The sequence below is a fragment of the Paroedura picta genome, chromosome 7, assembly GCF_049243985.1.
Source record: "Paroedura picta isolate Pp20150507F chromosome 7, Ppicta_v3.0, whole genome shotgun sequence".
Lineage (NCBI taxonomy): Eukaryota > Metazoa > Chordata > Lepidosauria > Squamata > Gekkonidae > Paroedura > Paroedura picta.
In genome coordinates this window covers 102,094,372-102,110,888 of record NC_135375.1, presented here as the reverse complement: position 1 = coordinate 102,110,888, position 16,517 = coordinate 102,094,372, and the positions used below count along the sequence as shown (strand labels likewise).

General features: G+C 52.4%; 1 protein-coding gene across 3 annotated transcripts; it reads right to left on the bottom strand.

Moving 5' to 3' along the window:
• Positions 1-121: 121 nt before the first annotated feature.
• On the bottom strand, positions 122-15,319 carry MLF2 (myeloid leukemia factor 2). Of its 3 annotated transcripts, none has more exons than XR_013232695.1 (9): positions 14,884-15,309; positions 13,627-13,699; positions 13,418-13,544; positions 9,621-9,656; positions 5,881-5,934; positions 4,786-4,911; positions 2,891-3,050; positions 2,550-2,790; positions 122-855 (listed from the first exon to the last, which is right to left on the bottom strand). XR_013232695.1 is itself a non-coding variant. In XM_077345785.1 (9 exons), the coding sequence occupies exons 2-9, from the start codon at positions 13,674-13,676 to the stop codon at positions 843-845; spliced, it is 732 nt and encodes a 243-aa protein (XP_077201900.1). In that variant the 5' UTR covers positions 13,677-13,699; positions 14,884-15,319; the 3' UTR covers positions 122-842. The 3 variants fall into 3 exon arrangements, 2 of the variants coding, with proteins under 2 accessions (XP_077201900.1, XP_077201899.1); XM_077345785.1 differs by having other exon boundaries at positions 2,625-2,790; positions 14,884-15,319; XM_077345784.1 differs by having other exon boundaries at positions 122-2,790; positions 14,884-15,314.
• Between the last annotated feature and the right edge of the window lie 1,198 nt (positions 15,320-16,517).

Genomic DNA, 16,517 nt, shown 5'->3' with positions numbered 1-16,517 from the left:
CAACAGGGGGAACAGACCTCAAGGCCAGCTGCTCTAGGATTCACAGCTCCGCCCCGAACCATCTTCCTCTCTGTCTCTCCCCCCCCCTCCCGTAGTACTGTCAAAGAAAAGACAGACTGCATTCGCTTTTACAGGTTCTGTTTCTTTATTCAATTCAGTCAACATCTAGTTACAAGTTTCGCCGAAACAAACAAAAAAAAAGTAATCAAATTAGATTTTTATAAGATGGGGGAGAAGTGACTGGCCCGGTGCGGAGAGAGGTAGGGCTTGTTTGGTTTGTCCGCATCTCACACACACACACCCCCCTTTGCAACTTTTCACACAAACCCCACTTCCGGGGTGGGCTGGTGGGACAAGAGCAGAGGCAGCTAGAAGGTTAATTCTGAGTGCTTCAAACTAATTGCAAGTCAGTAAGCTTCGCCTACGGGGCTGCTGGGGGTGGGGAGAAGGGGAGGGGTCAATTAAATACAAACTCCGGAACCAGCCAAAACATGGAAGCAGGAGACGCAGGGGGGACGCCGAGAAACCTGAAGGGGAATCATTTCCTGCATCTCCTCCAAAACACTAAAAGGCGAAGGGACGGACATGGGGAGGGCGATGAAAAGGTGGCGGGGTGGGGAAGAGCTGAGAGGGAAGAGAGCCAAGTAAAATCACCGCGTCACTCATTCACGGACAAAGTCCCCGACGTCGTTCCCCCGCGGCCAGACGCTCTAGGCAAAGAGCGTGACTCTGCCGCGAGACGGTTAGTCGCGTTAAATCTTAGGTGGGAGGGGGCAGGAAGCTAGTTTTCGACTCGTGGAAGGTCCAAAGTGATGTTTGGTAGGGGCTTCGCCGGCAGAGTTTCACTGTCTGTACCTGAGCAGAAAGGAAGGGATAGGAGGAGAGAAACAACAGAAATCAGGAGAAGAAAAAGGAACAGAAAGGAAAACGCAAGAGGAGTAAGAAAATGAAAAATTCAGGGCAGGAGGCCTGGTGGTTTGAGCTTAGTGGTTAACTCTGAAGGGGCTATACCACTTCAGGGAGGGAGTCTGGAGATGGGGGGGGGGTCTTCCCACACAAAAAGTTAGCATATCAGCAAGAACAGTAGGCTAGAATTGAACTTCCCCTCATCTACGTTCATACATATATATACACATAAATTAATTCCACCATGCGAATTTTCATCCGTAGCCTGAAGTGGTAGAGTCCAGACACGTCAGCACCAGCTGGAAGGAAGCCCTCTTGTTAAAATCCAGCTTCAAGACGGTAGTGCTTCTTCTGCTGACAGAATCACATCAGCTTTTTTGGTGTTTTATTTATTCAGTCGTTTAACCTGTTAGTAAAAGCTGAACCCATGGTCGATTTGCCAATTCCCAAGTGGCTCAGGTGCTGTGCTTCAGACAAGCACACTGTCCTCCTGACACCTTGTGGCTCGTATCCTGCACGGTCCGGGATTGGAGCTCTGCACCCAAGAAGATCTCTTTGCCACAGCTTCATGAAGTTATAAATCCCAAGAAGCGGTGACCACCCCCTCTGCCCACTTCCAAGCCATAGAGGTGACAACCCCATGTACTCATAGATTCATAGTTAGAAGGGGCCTCCAAAGTCATCTAGTCCCACCCCCTGCAGGATGCTGCGCTGAAGTGCAGGGTTAAATTCGGTACAAATATGTTATGTCAATCTTAGCTATGGGAAAAGCTGGCTCAACAGAAGTAAAGAAAAGGTATGGGGGGGGGGAGATATGGCAAGGAATGTTTAGGAAAAAATTCTAGTTAGGGACAGTTTCCGTGGTACAGTCCTGCCTGGAAAGAATACAGAACCCAATTGGCCCTACGCCCACTGCTGTAAAGGGCCATGGGCATCTGTATAGTGCAGGGGTGGCCAAACTGTGGCTCTCCAGATATCCCTGGACTACAATTCCCATGAGCCCCTGCCATGGACATCGGTTTGGTCACCCCTGGTATAGCGTATCAGCCATAAAGAGCAGAGTGATGTCCAACAGCTGCCTGTCCAAGGATCACGAGACCCTGACATGTTTAACTTCTGCCATAGAATTACAGGAGTTGGCAAGTGAAATCCATCCATTGCAGGGGTTTTCCCCCCCTCTCAAAAGTTTTATTTCGTTTCATAAAAGGCCTTCTTCCCCCAAACAAAAACTTCCAACCCCCATTATCACTGATTCCCCATACATCTGCACAAAAAAAACAAAAACCCCTTAAAGAGCCACCACCCTCTTCTCACAGAATTGCAGCATTCCATCCATCTTGATGCATTCAGGCAGGTTTGCTGGAAAAACGCTCAATCCCTCCTACTGTACAAACAGCACCAGTCCTGAAGCTCAGTTTTCGAGTGTGGTGTGCGTGGGGGAGAGAGGGGGTGTGTACATAGGCGCTGTTTCTGCCCCACCTCCCCATGGGTTGGCATGATGTGACAAGGAAACCTAGAAAGCAAAACTACGGGCAGGCGCTGAAATATAAGTCACGTCAAAGGGGGAGTGGCCACCCCAGTAGTGGGCTGGGGAGTCATACACTGGCACAGCGTGCGCGTGAGGGGTGACCGTTAGGACTTACAAGAACATGAAGGTAGATTTGGGGGTGACCGCACTGCACCCCCCCTTAAGTCTGCTCTGGATTCACCAGTCGTACCGGCGGGACTGTCTGGTGGGTGACTCCTCCGGTCCTTGAATGGCAAGGCGTGTCCCCTCGGCCCTGCGGCCGTTGCTGCCCTCGTGACGCCGGTAATCCAGTCCTCTCTGCGTCCGGAAGCGGGACGTCTCTCGCCTCCATTCATCGTCGAAGGCGGCCGCGTCGCCTGGAAGGGGGAAAGGGGGCCGATGAGCCAGGCGGGGCCCGCAGGGCAGAGAAGTGGTGGAAATTGTCCCCCCGCCGCAAGGGGGATGTGGAATACTCACTTTCGTCCAGGTTGATGTAGTCTTGCCTCTCCTCCTGGTCCCCTGTGCGGTGATTGCGCGAGCGCTGCATGATGTGCGCCCTTTCCCGGATGTGGTGCCCGATCGACATCTGCTCCAGTCCGCTGTCCGAATCTCGTACCGTCCGCCTCGTCTCCCGGATCTGAGCGCAGAAGAAAAGGGTCACTCGTTTGGATACGCTACGGCAGTGGTCCCCAACCTGCGCGGCTCCCTCTCCCCGCCCCCCCCCCGCAGTAAAAAACTTCCCAGGCCACAAGCTTGCGGCCCGGGAAGCTTCTTACTGCGGGAGGGCGGGGAGAGGGAATCAGGGCCGGGCCGTGCATGCGCACATGTGCCATGCACGGCCGAAATCGCGCATGCGCTGCACTTTTGTGCATGCGCAAAAGTGCTGCGTGTGCACGATTTCGGCCGTGCTTGCGCAATGCGCGGGCATGGCCCGCACATGCGCAACGCGCGGGCGTGGCACGCGCATGCGCGGAGCAGTTGCCCTGTCGGTCCCCAGCCTCAGAAAGGTTGGGGACCACTGCGCTACGGGATTCCGGCGGCCTGAAATTGCAGAGTTTTGCAGGGGGAGAATCTTTTCTGTCTCGAACTTGGCCAGGCCTGCAAGCCACTCAGTGAGTGGTCTCCCCCCCCCCCTTCTAGCTCCTGTGAGATAAATGAGATTGAGACTCTCTGTGCTCAAAGCCACTCGGCCTGCTTCATGGCACGGTGGGGACGGAGCCCGCGTGGTGTCGTGGTTAATAGCAGCAGCTTCTAAACTGGCGAGCCAGGTTTGATTCCCTGCTCCTCTACATGCAGCCAGCTGGGTGACCATGAGCCAGTCACAGTGCTGCTAGTGCTGTTTTCACAGAGCAGTAACAGCAGGGATCTCTCAGACCCACCTACCTAACAGGGTGCCTGTTTTTGGGGAGTGGAAGGGAAGGAGATTATAAGTGCCACTTTGAGACTCCTTCTGGTAGAAAAAAGCAAGGTCCAAAAAGCAGCTCTTTTACCACTATGCTACACCAGCTTACAAACCAATCTTCCCACCCGCCAGAACTCATACTAAGGCAACTCTAATACCTGCAGTACATTTTTCTACAATAGGATTAATCCCACACAACTGAACCAGATTTATTGGCTCCTGCTCCTCCAAATGTAGCCAGCTGGGGGACCTTGGGACAGTCCCAGTTCCCTCAGAGCAGTTCTCCCAGAGCTCTCTCAGCCCCACCAACCTCTCAGGGTGTCTGCTGTGGAGAGAGGAAGGGAAAGGTGTTTGTAAGCCACTTTGGGACTCCTTTGGGTAGCAAAAAGTGGAGTATAAAAATCCAGTTCTTCTACCGATACTCAGAACCACTTTAAGTTATACCCCCAACCTTCCTCTCCAGTGGGAACCAAAGCAGCTCTTCACAGCATTCTCTTTTCCCACATCTTATCCTCACAACAACCCTGTGAGGTCGGCGGCTAGGCAGAGGGTGCACCAGACTGACCCAAAGTCACCGAGTCAGCTTCCGGAGCAGGAGACACACTCAAAACTGGGTTTTCCAGATCCTAGGCCGGGCTTTCTCAACCAGGGTTCTGTGAAACCCTGGGGCTTCTTGATGGCCCTGAAAGGGTTTCCCAAATGGGAATTAATTTTTAATCTATTTCTTAATATATTAAAACAATTAAGTGATGTGATCATATATGGTCATGTTGACTACCCACCCCCGCAATAGCCAATGATGGGCCTGGTGGGGGGGTGGGAAGGGGAGGGGCGGGGCAGCCCCCAGGTGGGCATGTCCACAACTCCCAACCATATTCTGCACGATCATGCCACTTTTGGGGTTTCTCGAAGCCTGAGTTATGTTTCAGGGTAAAAAAGTCACATGTAAAATTTTGGCTGATTTTCTCACCCCGCCCGGTGCAGAGCGCATCTCCGATGTCTCTTGATACACCTTAGGCCCTTCGCCTAGGTTGGAGTATGATATGACAGTCGAGGAGGTAAACGTCTGGCAGTTGGCCCCACTGGTCATGTGCTCCTAAAAGCGGGTCGAGGGAAACAAGTGAGCCATCCAGCGGAGAGGCAGGGCTCTTGCCCAGACTTTCAGCCCCCTCCCAACCAACCATTTCTAGTTGAACATTTGAGAGAAGAGGATAGGACTCTTCTTTCTCCAGCACTCTGCCAGAGGACTCAATGAAGGACACAGCAACATGCAAAAAAGGCAAAGTGCTGGAGAAGAACCAGATGGCTGAATTATTTCTGTCTCACCACAAAATGCTACTCTGGGTTGGAGTGGGGGTTGACAGTCCAGTTCCCAGGCAATTCAGATGCCGGGCCAATTAAAAAAAAAAAAAAGGAGTCCTGCCTCTTAAGTGGTCGGTGTTTGCTCAATTTCAAGCATGTCTTAACAACGATAAGGACTAGCAACTTTATTTTTTTAGGCAAGAGATTGTCAGGAAATTAAATTCTATCCCTAATATGACATCATACACAGCAAGACTCTCGGGACAGGAAGAAGTCTGGTTTCAACACAGCATGTTCATAGCTGTGGGGCTTGTCATGCGCCTCACATCAGGTAGCCAGGAAATGCTGAAGACGATGCTTCCATTTTGCAGCACATGCGCATGGGGCCAGCCTTTTTGCCTCCTATATCTGACACCCCCTTCCCCCTGCGGCTGTCCCTCAACCCAAACTGCCACTGCAAAAAGAGCTTGCCATTGTACAGCTAAAAGTATTCCCCCTTCCCCCAAATCACATGCATTACTGTGCAACCCTGCAGGGAAAGGAAAAGCTAGCATATAAGCTTCTTTCTCAGATGATTGTGCTTCCTCTCACCCTAAAAGGAGGGTCGGGCAACATTTCTTGTTTGTTTTTTTAAAGGAATGAAAATAATGCCTTTCTGATATCTTCCTTGCCCTCCCTTCTGTCTCCAGGAGGCAGTGATCTGATCTAGAGGTCAGGCAAGAAGAGGGTTTGGGGGACAGGGAGGCGAATGAGGGGGACTTACCATGTTCCCAATCATGTCATTCATCATGCCAAACATGTCCATAAAGCCGCCTGCCTGAAGGGAGAAGCAGATTGAGAGAGAGAGAGATGAAACAAAGAGGAACCAGCCAGCAAAGGCGCAACAAAATGGCATTCAAGTGGGACAAATCATGTTTCTAGTCCTTTTACATGGACCAGAGGCTAGCCTGCCCTCAAGCCCTCACAGGTGCCTGATACTGACAATCCCAGGGCCCAGGATCACACCAGGTGTAGTTCTCCTTTCTCACTCACTCACACACAGACTGGTCCAAGCTTGGCCAGTCAAAAGAGGGATTTGAACTTGAAGAAGAGCTGGGGGGGGGAGGGTTGCATTCTACTCAAAGTGTCTGACAACACCTTCCCTTCCTCTCCCTGCAACAGACATTCTGTGAGAGCTCTGAGAGAACAGGTCACCCAGCTGGCTGCATGGGGAATAGGGGTGGGGAATCAAACCCAGTTCTCTCTTAGCCATGATCCCACGCTGTCCAAGTTCCATCTCTACAGCTCAGGGATTGCCAGCATGCAACCCTTGCATTGTTAATTCTGTTCAGGGACATCACAAAATTCTCAAAAGAAAATGAATTCAGTTCTATTTGAATGCATGTATATATTCCCAACCTTTTCTGAACTACTAATAAATGGACACACTTGACTTCTGAACTACTAATAAATGGACACACATTTTCCATTGTGCAAGTGGCCACTGAATCCAGGAACTGAATTTCAGGAAATTCTGCACGTGGAGGCAAAAAACTGGAAAGTTTGGCTCCATGAAAATATTGAATTTAGGTGTTTGTTCTTCCTAATGAGAACCCAAAGCAAGACACAACGTGGTGTAATGGTTAAGAACGGAGACCCGGGCTTGATTCCCTACTCTTCCTCCTCATGTAGCTGGGTTAGCTTGGACTGGTCACAGTTCTCTCTGAGCTCTCAGCCCCACTTACCTCACAAGGTATCTGTGGGGAAAGGAAGGGTAGATCATTGTAAGCCCCTTTGAGACTTACAATGGGTATAAAAACAAACTCATTTTGTTTTCTCCTTCAATTCATTCTCCCAAGCATTGTTTGAGGAAGGAGAGGCTGTCGGCAACCCAAAGATCACCCAGAAAGCTGCTGTGGCAGAGGGGAGATTCAGACTCGTGTCTTCCGGTTTTAAGTTCACATTTTTAGAGTACAATACTACATGGAAGTTGCGGTCCCTATTGGTTCGAACATAATTCTATTTGGTTTTATATTTCAAACAGCAACAGAACATCCCTACTTCCCAAAGGTAGGGAGTCAAGTGCCATGCCACAATACACCACACTGGCCCTGTCCAGTTCTTAGTACCCCCCAAGCCAGTTTCAGCTGCTATTCTGCACGGATGCTTCAAACAACAGGGGGTTAAACCCACCCCTTTGCTCTTCTTTAAAGTGACCTGGACTCATTTCAGGATAACGAATCCAAACTGGTCTTCCATACAGGTTCCTGAAGCATACAGGTCCGGTGTGCAAATATTCCCATTCGCACCACCAATCGCTTGCCTCCTCCAAAAAGAGCATCACATTCACTCTGGCAAGTTCTGCAGCATTAACTGGGCTATTCAGCCTGCTGGGGGGAGTGAATGGCCAGAGCCCAAATTATTTATGGCATAAAGTATCTCCAGGATTCCACAAATCTGCTGCCAGGTAGAAGTGTCCTTGCTCCAGTGATGCACTAAGCCAGTGGCTCTCAACCTTCCTAACACCGCAACCCTTGAATACAGTTCCTCATGCTGTGGTGACCCCCAACCATAAAATTATGCCAGTGTTCTTTCACAGAAATTAAACCAAAACTGACCAATGGCATGAAGATCCATTGTTCATAATGATATATAAATTGGTTTTTTTCCCGGGGTTTCTCAGTTCAGTTCTGCCTCTCTTTCCGCTGACCTGTATTGCCGCCTGGAGCACCTGGCGGGGAGACTGTGCTGCACTGGAGACACTGCTGGAGTGGCTGACGGCCGAGTGCGGGCACCTACAGGAGGAGCGACAACACTGGCAGCGCACCCCCCCCCCCCAGCTAAGCTGCTTGCCCTGCTGCGACCCCCAAAGAGGTCCTGACCCCCAGGTTCAGAACCACTGCACTAAGCAATCCTCCTCTCTCCTGCCAAGCTGAAGGGGCATGGAGGATCAGGATCAGGATCAGGAGGACATCTGTGTTGTGCACAGAAGGGCCCAAACCCAAGCCACAACTTCTCCAGTAATGTGGACTGGGTTGCAGATGAGAAAGATCTCTGCTGGAGACCTACTGAATTCGATTGACCGAGGCTCAGATTCAGTTTAACAAGTTTCGTAACAAGCGTGACAAGAGACCTGCTCCGTGGCCCAGGGCAGCAGGTCAAGCTTCCCTTCTACAAGCGAGGACTCAGACGATAGAGAGGACCAGCTGGGATCACAGGATGTGACACGACTCTGAAGCCAAGCCAAATTTGGTCCTCCACCCCCTCTCTAAAGTCTGGCCCTTTGAGAAGGCTTTTTAAGGACCTGCTCAGCTTGGCACACGTCCTAAAGACAAGGAACAGGCTATTACTCCTCTTGCTCATTCCCTCAGACTAGCCTAACTAGTTCCCATTATCCAACTGGGCAGCCCAGCCTGTCTTTTGGAATAGGCTGCCTAAGGAGGTGGTGAGCTCCCCCTCACTGGCAGTCTTCAAGCAAAGGTTGGATACACACTTTTCTTGGATGCTTTAGGGTGCTTTGGGCTGATCCTGCGTTGAGCAGGGGGTTGGACTAGATGGCCTGTATGGCCCCTTCCAACTCTAGGATTCTATGATTCCGACAGCACAACATCCAGGGGCTCAACATCTCTCAAATCACTAAAAATCATGATCCATGAAGGCTCAAAAGCCATTTCCCTAAAGGTTTTCTGTTCTTCGACTTCTTCCTGTGCTGAAAGAGATGCCAAAGAGATAAAGGTATCCCCTGTGCAAGCACCGAGTCATGTCTGACCCTTGGGGTGACGCCCTCTAGCGTTTTCATGGCAGACTCAATACGGGGTGGTTTGCCAGTGCCTTCCCCAGTCATTACCGTTTACCCCCCAGCAGCAAGCTGGGTGCTCATTTTACCGACCTCGGAAGGATGGAAGGCTGAGTCAACCTTGAGCCGGCTGCTGGGATTGAACTCCCAGCCTCATGGGCAAAGCTTTCAGACGGCTGCCTTACCACTCTGCGCCACAAGAGGCTCTGCCAAAGAGATGCCCAGAACTAAATTCTATCTACATCGAAAGAACCAATAGGCAATCCGTATAAGATTACACAATTCACAACAATAAAATAATGATTTAAAAGCATATCTAACAACAAGCCCAACACTAATTAGATATGTTCCCGTCATCAAAATCTAGTGTGTTTAACATCTTCTCCATTCTTAATAGAGTGCATCCCCAAATCCTCTCCAATCTCCAGATTTTTGTTCTGCTGATATAATGCCAATTTAATCAAAGTTTAAGTTTCTTCAACTCTATTGCCAAAGGTATTCACCAGGACTTTTTAAATCATGGGACCCAGTACCTCCCTTGCTTGCTTCCGGAGAGCGCAAACCCTCCTGTGGGTAGATTTCGACATTGATTTTCTCATTTCAGAACCAAGCGACATTCTACCACGGAAGGAAGCCGCGGTCTTGTTCAGTGGAAAAGACCCTCCCTCAACTGGAGAGACACTAAGGGGACCGGGAGGCGGGGGGAGAGAAGAGGTCCAAGGACTTACCATTCCCAGCATCCCAAAAGGCGAAACAGCTCCTGCCTGTAAAAGGACAAAAGAATATAAAGCAATTAAAATTCTAAGAAACATTGCATTTCCCCCACCCCCATGTAACTACACCCTGGAATAGAAAAGGATTTAGGGGATTCTTTTTCATCACTGAGAAGATAGGACAAAATTATTTAAGAGCAACCTAGCCCCATGGCAGAGATACTCAGGAGTAAAGAGTTCAATGGGACTTCTGTCCATGCAGCTACAGAGGGTTGCTGCCCTAGCTGTGGAGCCAATGAGATCAGGGGCAGCTGCCACTTTGGCCTTGAGCGGGGCCGAGGAGCTGGCTGAAGAGAAGACGGAATCTCACTTTACTTCTCCAACCACAACGCTGTCAAATCGATACATCAAGGGGCACAAAACTGCCGACTGGAGTCCAGCTGTATGGAAAGCCAATTTCTCGAAAGTGCAATTAGTGAAAAATTAGATGTTCGAGTCAATCCCTTGCAGCAAACTTGGATGCTATTTAAGACTGCACACGAAGGGCCCAAATAAAACATATCCCACATCTTGGAATGGCCTCTCTCAACTTTTTTACCACTGAGAAACCCCTGAAATATTCTTTCAAGAAACCCAAGAAGTTGCGGAATATGGTTGGGAAGCGGGGCTGTGCACACGCCCACCTGAGGCTCCTCTCCTCCAGGCCAATCATTGGCCATGGAGGGATGGGTCAACATGACATATATGGTACTATCACCCGATAAACGTTTAACGCAGAGGTAGTCAAACTGCTGCCCTCCAGATGTCCATGAACTACAATTCCCAGAAGCCCCTGCCAGCATTTGCTGGCAGGGGCTTCTGGGAATTGTAGTTCATGGACATCTGGAGGGCAGCAGTTTGACTACCCCTGGTTTAACGTTTAAAAAATATCCAAAATATTAACTAACTCCCACCCATTCGGGTAACCCCTTCCAGAGCTGTCAAGAAACTCCAGGGTTTCAACAAAACCCTGACTGAGAAAGCATGCTGTAGAAGTATCACACTCAGGACTCCAAACCATTCCAGCACAGTTAAATACTGAAGGCTTTCATCCAACACAAAAAAAGTGGGAAGAAGAAAAAACCCGAAGAAGAGCTTTTTTATATATTGCACTTTTCACTACCCGAAGGAGTCTCAAAATAGCTTACAATCGACTTCCCTTCCATTCTCCACAACACACACCTACAAGGTAGGTGGGGCTGACAGAGCTCTGAGAGAACAGTTACTGGCCCAAGGACACCCAGCTGGCTGCATTTGGAGAAGGAGTGGGGAATAAAACCTGGTTCTCCAAAGTAGAGTCTTCTGCTCTTAGCCACTACACCAGGGGTAGTCAAACTGTGGCCCTTCAGATGTCCATGGACTACAATTCCCATGAGCCCCTGCTAGCATGGCAGGGGCTCATGGGAATTGTAGTCCATGGACATATGGAGGGCTGCAGTTTGACTACTCCTGCGCTACAGCATGCTGGCTCTCAAGCTGGCGCAAATGTAGGGATGCTGAAATGCTCTGAAACCAATGCGCTTAAATCCTTTATTATGGCCCAACTATGGTTAAAATAAGGAACATGAATTCAAGAGGACAAAAACATTTGAAAAAGAAATGGCTAAAAGTGTAAAAGTGAAAAACAAAAAGGATCTTTAGTCTTAGAAACAATGCCGGACACAAAAAACAGGCAGAGAGGGCACAGAGCAGTTAATAGGAAACGGGGCAAGTCCAAGAGGCAGGGGAACGTTCATTTGAAACCAAATGAATTCTGCACATCAGACTTCACTGCGGAAGAGGCTGGTGTGATACTCATCCCAAAAGCCGCTAAGAGATAAAGTTATATAACTGGCTGACAAATCAAGAAGATGCACCAGGGACAGATGACAGTCGCCTCAAGGTTGTTGGGAGAACGCGAAGCTGATGTTTTATCGTATATGATGATGAGGATATTATTTAAACAGGGTCTTCTTACCCGCAGATAGCTGATAATTCTGGCATCTCCATTCCTACAGTTCCCCTAACACCCATTGCCTTCAGCAGGTCCCCATCAGCCCCACCTTCACACCTGACTTTCTCCCTTCCCTTCCCTTCTTCTTTCTTCCCTCCTCCCAAAGATCTGGGTCTCCACCAGCATGGCGGAGAACGAAGAGAGGTGGGCATAGGAGAGGGAGGTGGCGGGGGCACTGCCAAAGGAGGGGGAGGCCCAGGGCACATGCGCATTGACGGGGAGGTGGCTGACTGTAATGTATGCGGGCCCAGTAGCGCTAATGGGGACACTATGCAAAACAGGACTTGAGAAACCAACCAATGAACAATGAGAATACCTGGAACTTATGGACCAAACAGTGGGCTCCGTTAAGGGCAAATCAGGGCTCTTGGTGGGCTGTCTAAAGCAGGGGTAGTCAACCTGTGGTCCTCCAGATGTCCATGGACTACAATTCCCAGGAGCCCCTGCCAGCATTTGACTACCCCTGGTCTAAAGCAGTGGTCCCCAACCCGCGGGCCTCGGCCTGGTGCCGGGCCGCGGCTCCCTCTCCCCGCCCCCACGCAGTAAAAAACTTCCCAGGCAGCAAGCTTGCGGCCCAGGAAGCTTCTTACTACGGGAGGGGGGGGGAGGGAATCAGGGCCCGCTTTAGGGAAAGTGCTACACATGCGCGATTTTGGCCACGCATGGCACATGTGCGGCGCGGGCGCGCATGCACAACATGTGCGGGCGGGCAGTTGCCCTGCCGGTCCCCAGCCTCAAAAAGGTTGGGGACCACTGGTCTAAAGGATCTACAAGTTCCCTTGTTTCTTGGTCGGTGTTTGTTGGAGTTGACTGCTGTTACTTCTAACAGCAGTCTCTGTCAGGAGGAGGCGAAGGGGCAGGGGCCGTACATGCACAGCCTAGCCTGAGAAGAGACAGGAAAGAAGGGATGGTCCTTTCAGCTGTTTGCCCTGATAGGGATCTTTTCAGGGCTCTTGCTTCTGCTACTGCCACCCTCCTTTTCCTTGGTTGCTGGCCAGAGAACCACCTGGACGGGCTGGTTTGACACCCCTGCTAAATACCTCCAGGATGGACAGGTTTAACAGCTGCTATTAGCCCAGATACCTAAACTGTAGGGGACATTCAGAAGCAGGGCTCCAGAAGCTGAGGAAACAATACAACCCCCTTCGCATATTGCTTGTGAGTTTCGTCAAGATACGTGGCTAGCCCAGTGGGTCCCCAGGTAGCCCCCCAAACAACCCCTGAGCCTGTGGATACCTCAGAGATTTTGGGAACGGGAAGCGAGCACCAACACAAAGATAGCTGACCTACGGTAAAGGAGTCAATCGCAAAAATTCGGGAGTTGACAAGCTGAGAATCCTCCAATAAAGAGAAACAGCTTCCCACCCGCGGACCTAAAGATCATACCTCTTTGTAGGTTTTTTTTTTTTAGTACCTCCCACTCCAGAAAGGCGGAGAAAAGCATAAACTGGATGTCTGCTTTGTGAAAGAAGCACGTGGTTGCTAGGAAACCTAGCAATGGGTGCCCAGAATCAGAACAAGGGGGGGGATCCCAGGGCTAGCAACTCTGCCCACAGGATAATTCTTGCGGTCTGCAGTCTGGCAGGTCTCCTCGCTTCCCGCATCAAGAAGATACACCCACCACACGATCCTCCTTTTGGTTCGCCGATGCCTATTTTGTGCTCCCAACCACACTCGAAAACCGATGAGGCTCACAAAGGGAAGACAGGGGCCTCCTGCCTTGCCCCGCACAAATAGTCATGCTGGAGCGAACGCAGCTCTGCTCGCAGGGCTCCCTTACCTGCATCCTACGGCTGGCCTGGCGAGCTGCAGGTACGGTCCCGTTGCCGATGCTGAGGAAGGGGCTGTAACCGAAGCCACCCGAGAGCACGCGGTTGACGTGCTGGTGGTGGATGGCGAGAGGATCCCTGCAAGAGCGTCAGGAGAACGTCAGCCCTTTCCCTCTCGACACCGCACTCCCTTCCAAAGCCCTCCAGGGCCCATACTCACATCACAAACATAGGATCTTCTGGTTCCCCATCTCTCATGAACCGGAACATGCTTCCCTCAGTCGCAGGACGGGCTGTCCGGAATATAAAAGGCAGAGGTGAGCGTTACACAGAAGCCAACAGAGGTGGTAGTTTCACCCCCCCCCCCAACTCTTCTTTGTCAAGGGAACACTGCACAGCCCTCGTTTGTAGCAGCAAACCATCCCCATCACTCACTACACAAGCTAACTGCAGGCCAGGGCTGACCAAACTGTGTCTCTCCCGATGCCCGTAGCCTACAATTACCATGAGCATGCCAGCAGGGGCTCATGGGAATTGTAGTTCCTGGCTCCCTGGAGAGCTGCAATTTAGCAAATCCTTTTCTAGACCATCCCACATACATTGGATAATACACTCTCAATGTGCTTTCGCGCCTGGATTTTCCTGGCCAAACAGAAAAATCTATTAGTCCTAAAGTGCATTAAAAGAGCATTATCCATCCTATGCAGAAGGGGCCTAAATGTTTCCTAAGAGCAGACCCCCCAACTTGCTGCTTGCTTTCTAAACTAGGAAACAACCCACTGCCGGGAACCCATTTATGATGAAGCTGCACCCGCCTTCACCCGATCCCACTTGCTCCCCCCCCCCCCGGGCCCCCTCAGGTGCCGGAGAGATCCAGGCTCAGGAAAGGACACCTGGGCAACCAACCCTTCGCCACCCAGCCCAGACGCTTTGGCCGGCGCCTGCCTCCCTCCCCTCTCCCCCCCTCCTCAGGGGCTCCAGAGACCCCCCGTTGCAAGGGCAGGCTGGAGGAGTCCCGGCCGGCGCAGCCGCAGGGCGAGGGGAAAGGGGCAGGGCCCAAAGGGCGTCCCCGGCCGGCCCCCTCCGGCGGGCCAAGCCCCGCGCCCAGCCTCTCACTCCCCAAGTCTTCCCCCCGCCGTGCCCGTCCTCAGCCCGGAGCCAGCCGCCGCACGGCGCGGACGGAGGGACGGACGGACTCCTCCGGCGGGGCCCGGAGGCCCGGCAGCCGCAGCCAAGGCGATGCGCGCCTCCCGATGAGGCTGCAAAACGCCGCGCGATCCCTCCTCTCGGCGCAGCGCCCCGCACCCCCCCTCCAGCTGCGCCCGCAGCGCCTCTCCCGCCGGCCACCCTGCGCGGCATCCAGCCGCCCAAGAGGGGAGGGGGAGGAGAGGCAGCCGGCTCGCCCCCTCCCCAAACACACGCGCCTTCCCTCCCTCCCTCCCTCCCTCCCCCCCCAACCCGGGCTCAGCTTGCTCACCCCCCTCGCGCAAGCCTTTGTTTCCTGCGCCGCCGCCGCCGCCTCTCCCTGCTGCGCTCGCCCCGCCACGAGTCCTGCAGGGGAAGCGTCTTCAGTGCTGCATCCCTGCCTCCCCCACTGGCGGGCGGCTCTTTGTTGCAGGCGGCGAGGGAAGGCAGGCAGGCAGGCAGGCAGGAAGGGGGAGCCTCTTTGTTCGAGCGCTCGGCTCCTGCCGCCGGCCAGGCTCCCCCCGAGGCGCGGCCGCTTCCCCCGCGCCCTGCTCCGCAAGATGCAAATGCCGGGCTGCGCTCCCGCTTTGCAGCAAGCCCGCGATTCGGCCCTCTTCGCCGAAGAAAAGCCCACAACAAGGCCCGAGCAGGATGTGATGTCAGGGCAGCCCCCGCCTCCCCGTCCGCACCCCCCAAGCGCCGCCTCCCTGGGAAAGGAGCGACGTAGCGAGGCTGCGGGCTTGCGGGAAGGCGGCGCACGGGCGCTTTGAGCGACCTGCACGTTTGCAAAGGGGGCCAGGAACGGCGGGGGTGCTCAGAAGCCGCGGTGGGTTTTCAATTAATGTTTTTTTTTTTTTTGCACGACTCTCGACGGGCAGCGGCTTCAAGAGGGAAGGGCTGCCATTTTTCTTCAGGGCTTGAGGGACTTTGAAAGTCAGGAGATGGACCCAAACCTTGGGCGAGATCTCGACGTTGTATTTGCTACCAAGGAAATGGCCGCCTCCAGCCCGGCTTCATGTCTATCCGTGACAACGGGGAGAGGATGCCCTCTCCTTCATCCCCGGTGGGAGCTTGCCAGGCCTTGCTGAAGCTGCCGTGCGACCGGTCCAGCAGCAGAGGGCGCTCTGGCCTCAGGAAAATAAGCCGGATGGGTTTGACAAAGACGGTCCTGCGGCGGAGGGCATTTCGGATACGGGAGCCCTGCTCGATCCGACCGGAGGTCCCTCGAGCCCAGCATTCCCTGCAGTCTAATTTGGAGGTTGTGGCTCTTCAGCTTCCCATGGACTACAATTACCATGAACCCCTGCTGGCAGGGGCTCATGGTTATTGTAGTCTGTGGATATATAGACCCATTCTGCACATGTTGGATAATGCTATTTCAGTGCACTTTAGAAGATTTTCGTGTTCCATTAAACCCAGCTGCAAAAACACAGTGCATTATCCAAGGTGTGTGGAATGGCCCATGGAGAGCTATTGGCCTCCCCTGGCCTAAAACGTACGTCCATGCGCTGCTTGAAGGCTGCCATTGAGGGGACTTCATCTCCACCTGTGGCAGCACATTCCAGTGCTGAATTACTCTTGGCTGTGCAAATTTCCCCCTGATATCTAGCCAGTTCTACCCATAGTTTGAAGCCATTACTTCGAGTCCTCTCCTCTCCTGTCAGGAGGAGCTGCTTCCTGCCCTCCTCCAAGTTGTTGTTAGTTGCAAAGTAGTGTCCGACCCATCGCGACCCCATGGACAATGATCCTCCAAGCCTTCCTGTCCTCTACCATTCCCCGGAGTCTGTTTAAGCTCACACTGACTGCTTCAGTGACTCCATCCAGCCACCTCCATCCTCCAAGTTAGTAAAGGTAAAGGTATCCCCTGTGCAAGCACCGAGTCATGTCTGACCCTTGGGGTGACGCCTTTTAGCGTTTTCATGGCAG

Coding starts and splice junctions, on each gene's coding strand:
- MLF2 (XM_077345785.1), bottom strand. CDS start 13,676: ATGTTCCGGTTCATGAGAGATGGGGAACCAGAAGATCCTATGTTTGTG. Junction 5,935..9,620: donor CTTTTGGGATGCTGGGAATG/GTAAGTCCTTGG, acceptor TTCTCCCTTCAG/GCAGGCGGCTTTATGGACAT. Junction 3,051..4,785: donor TGCGCTCTGCACCGGGCGGG/GTGAGAAAATCA, acceptor TTCTGCGCTCAG/ATCCGGGAGACGAGGCGGAC.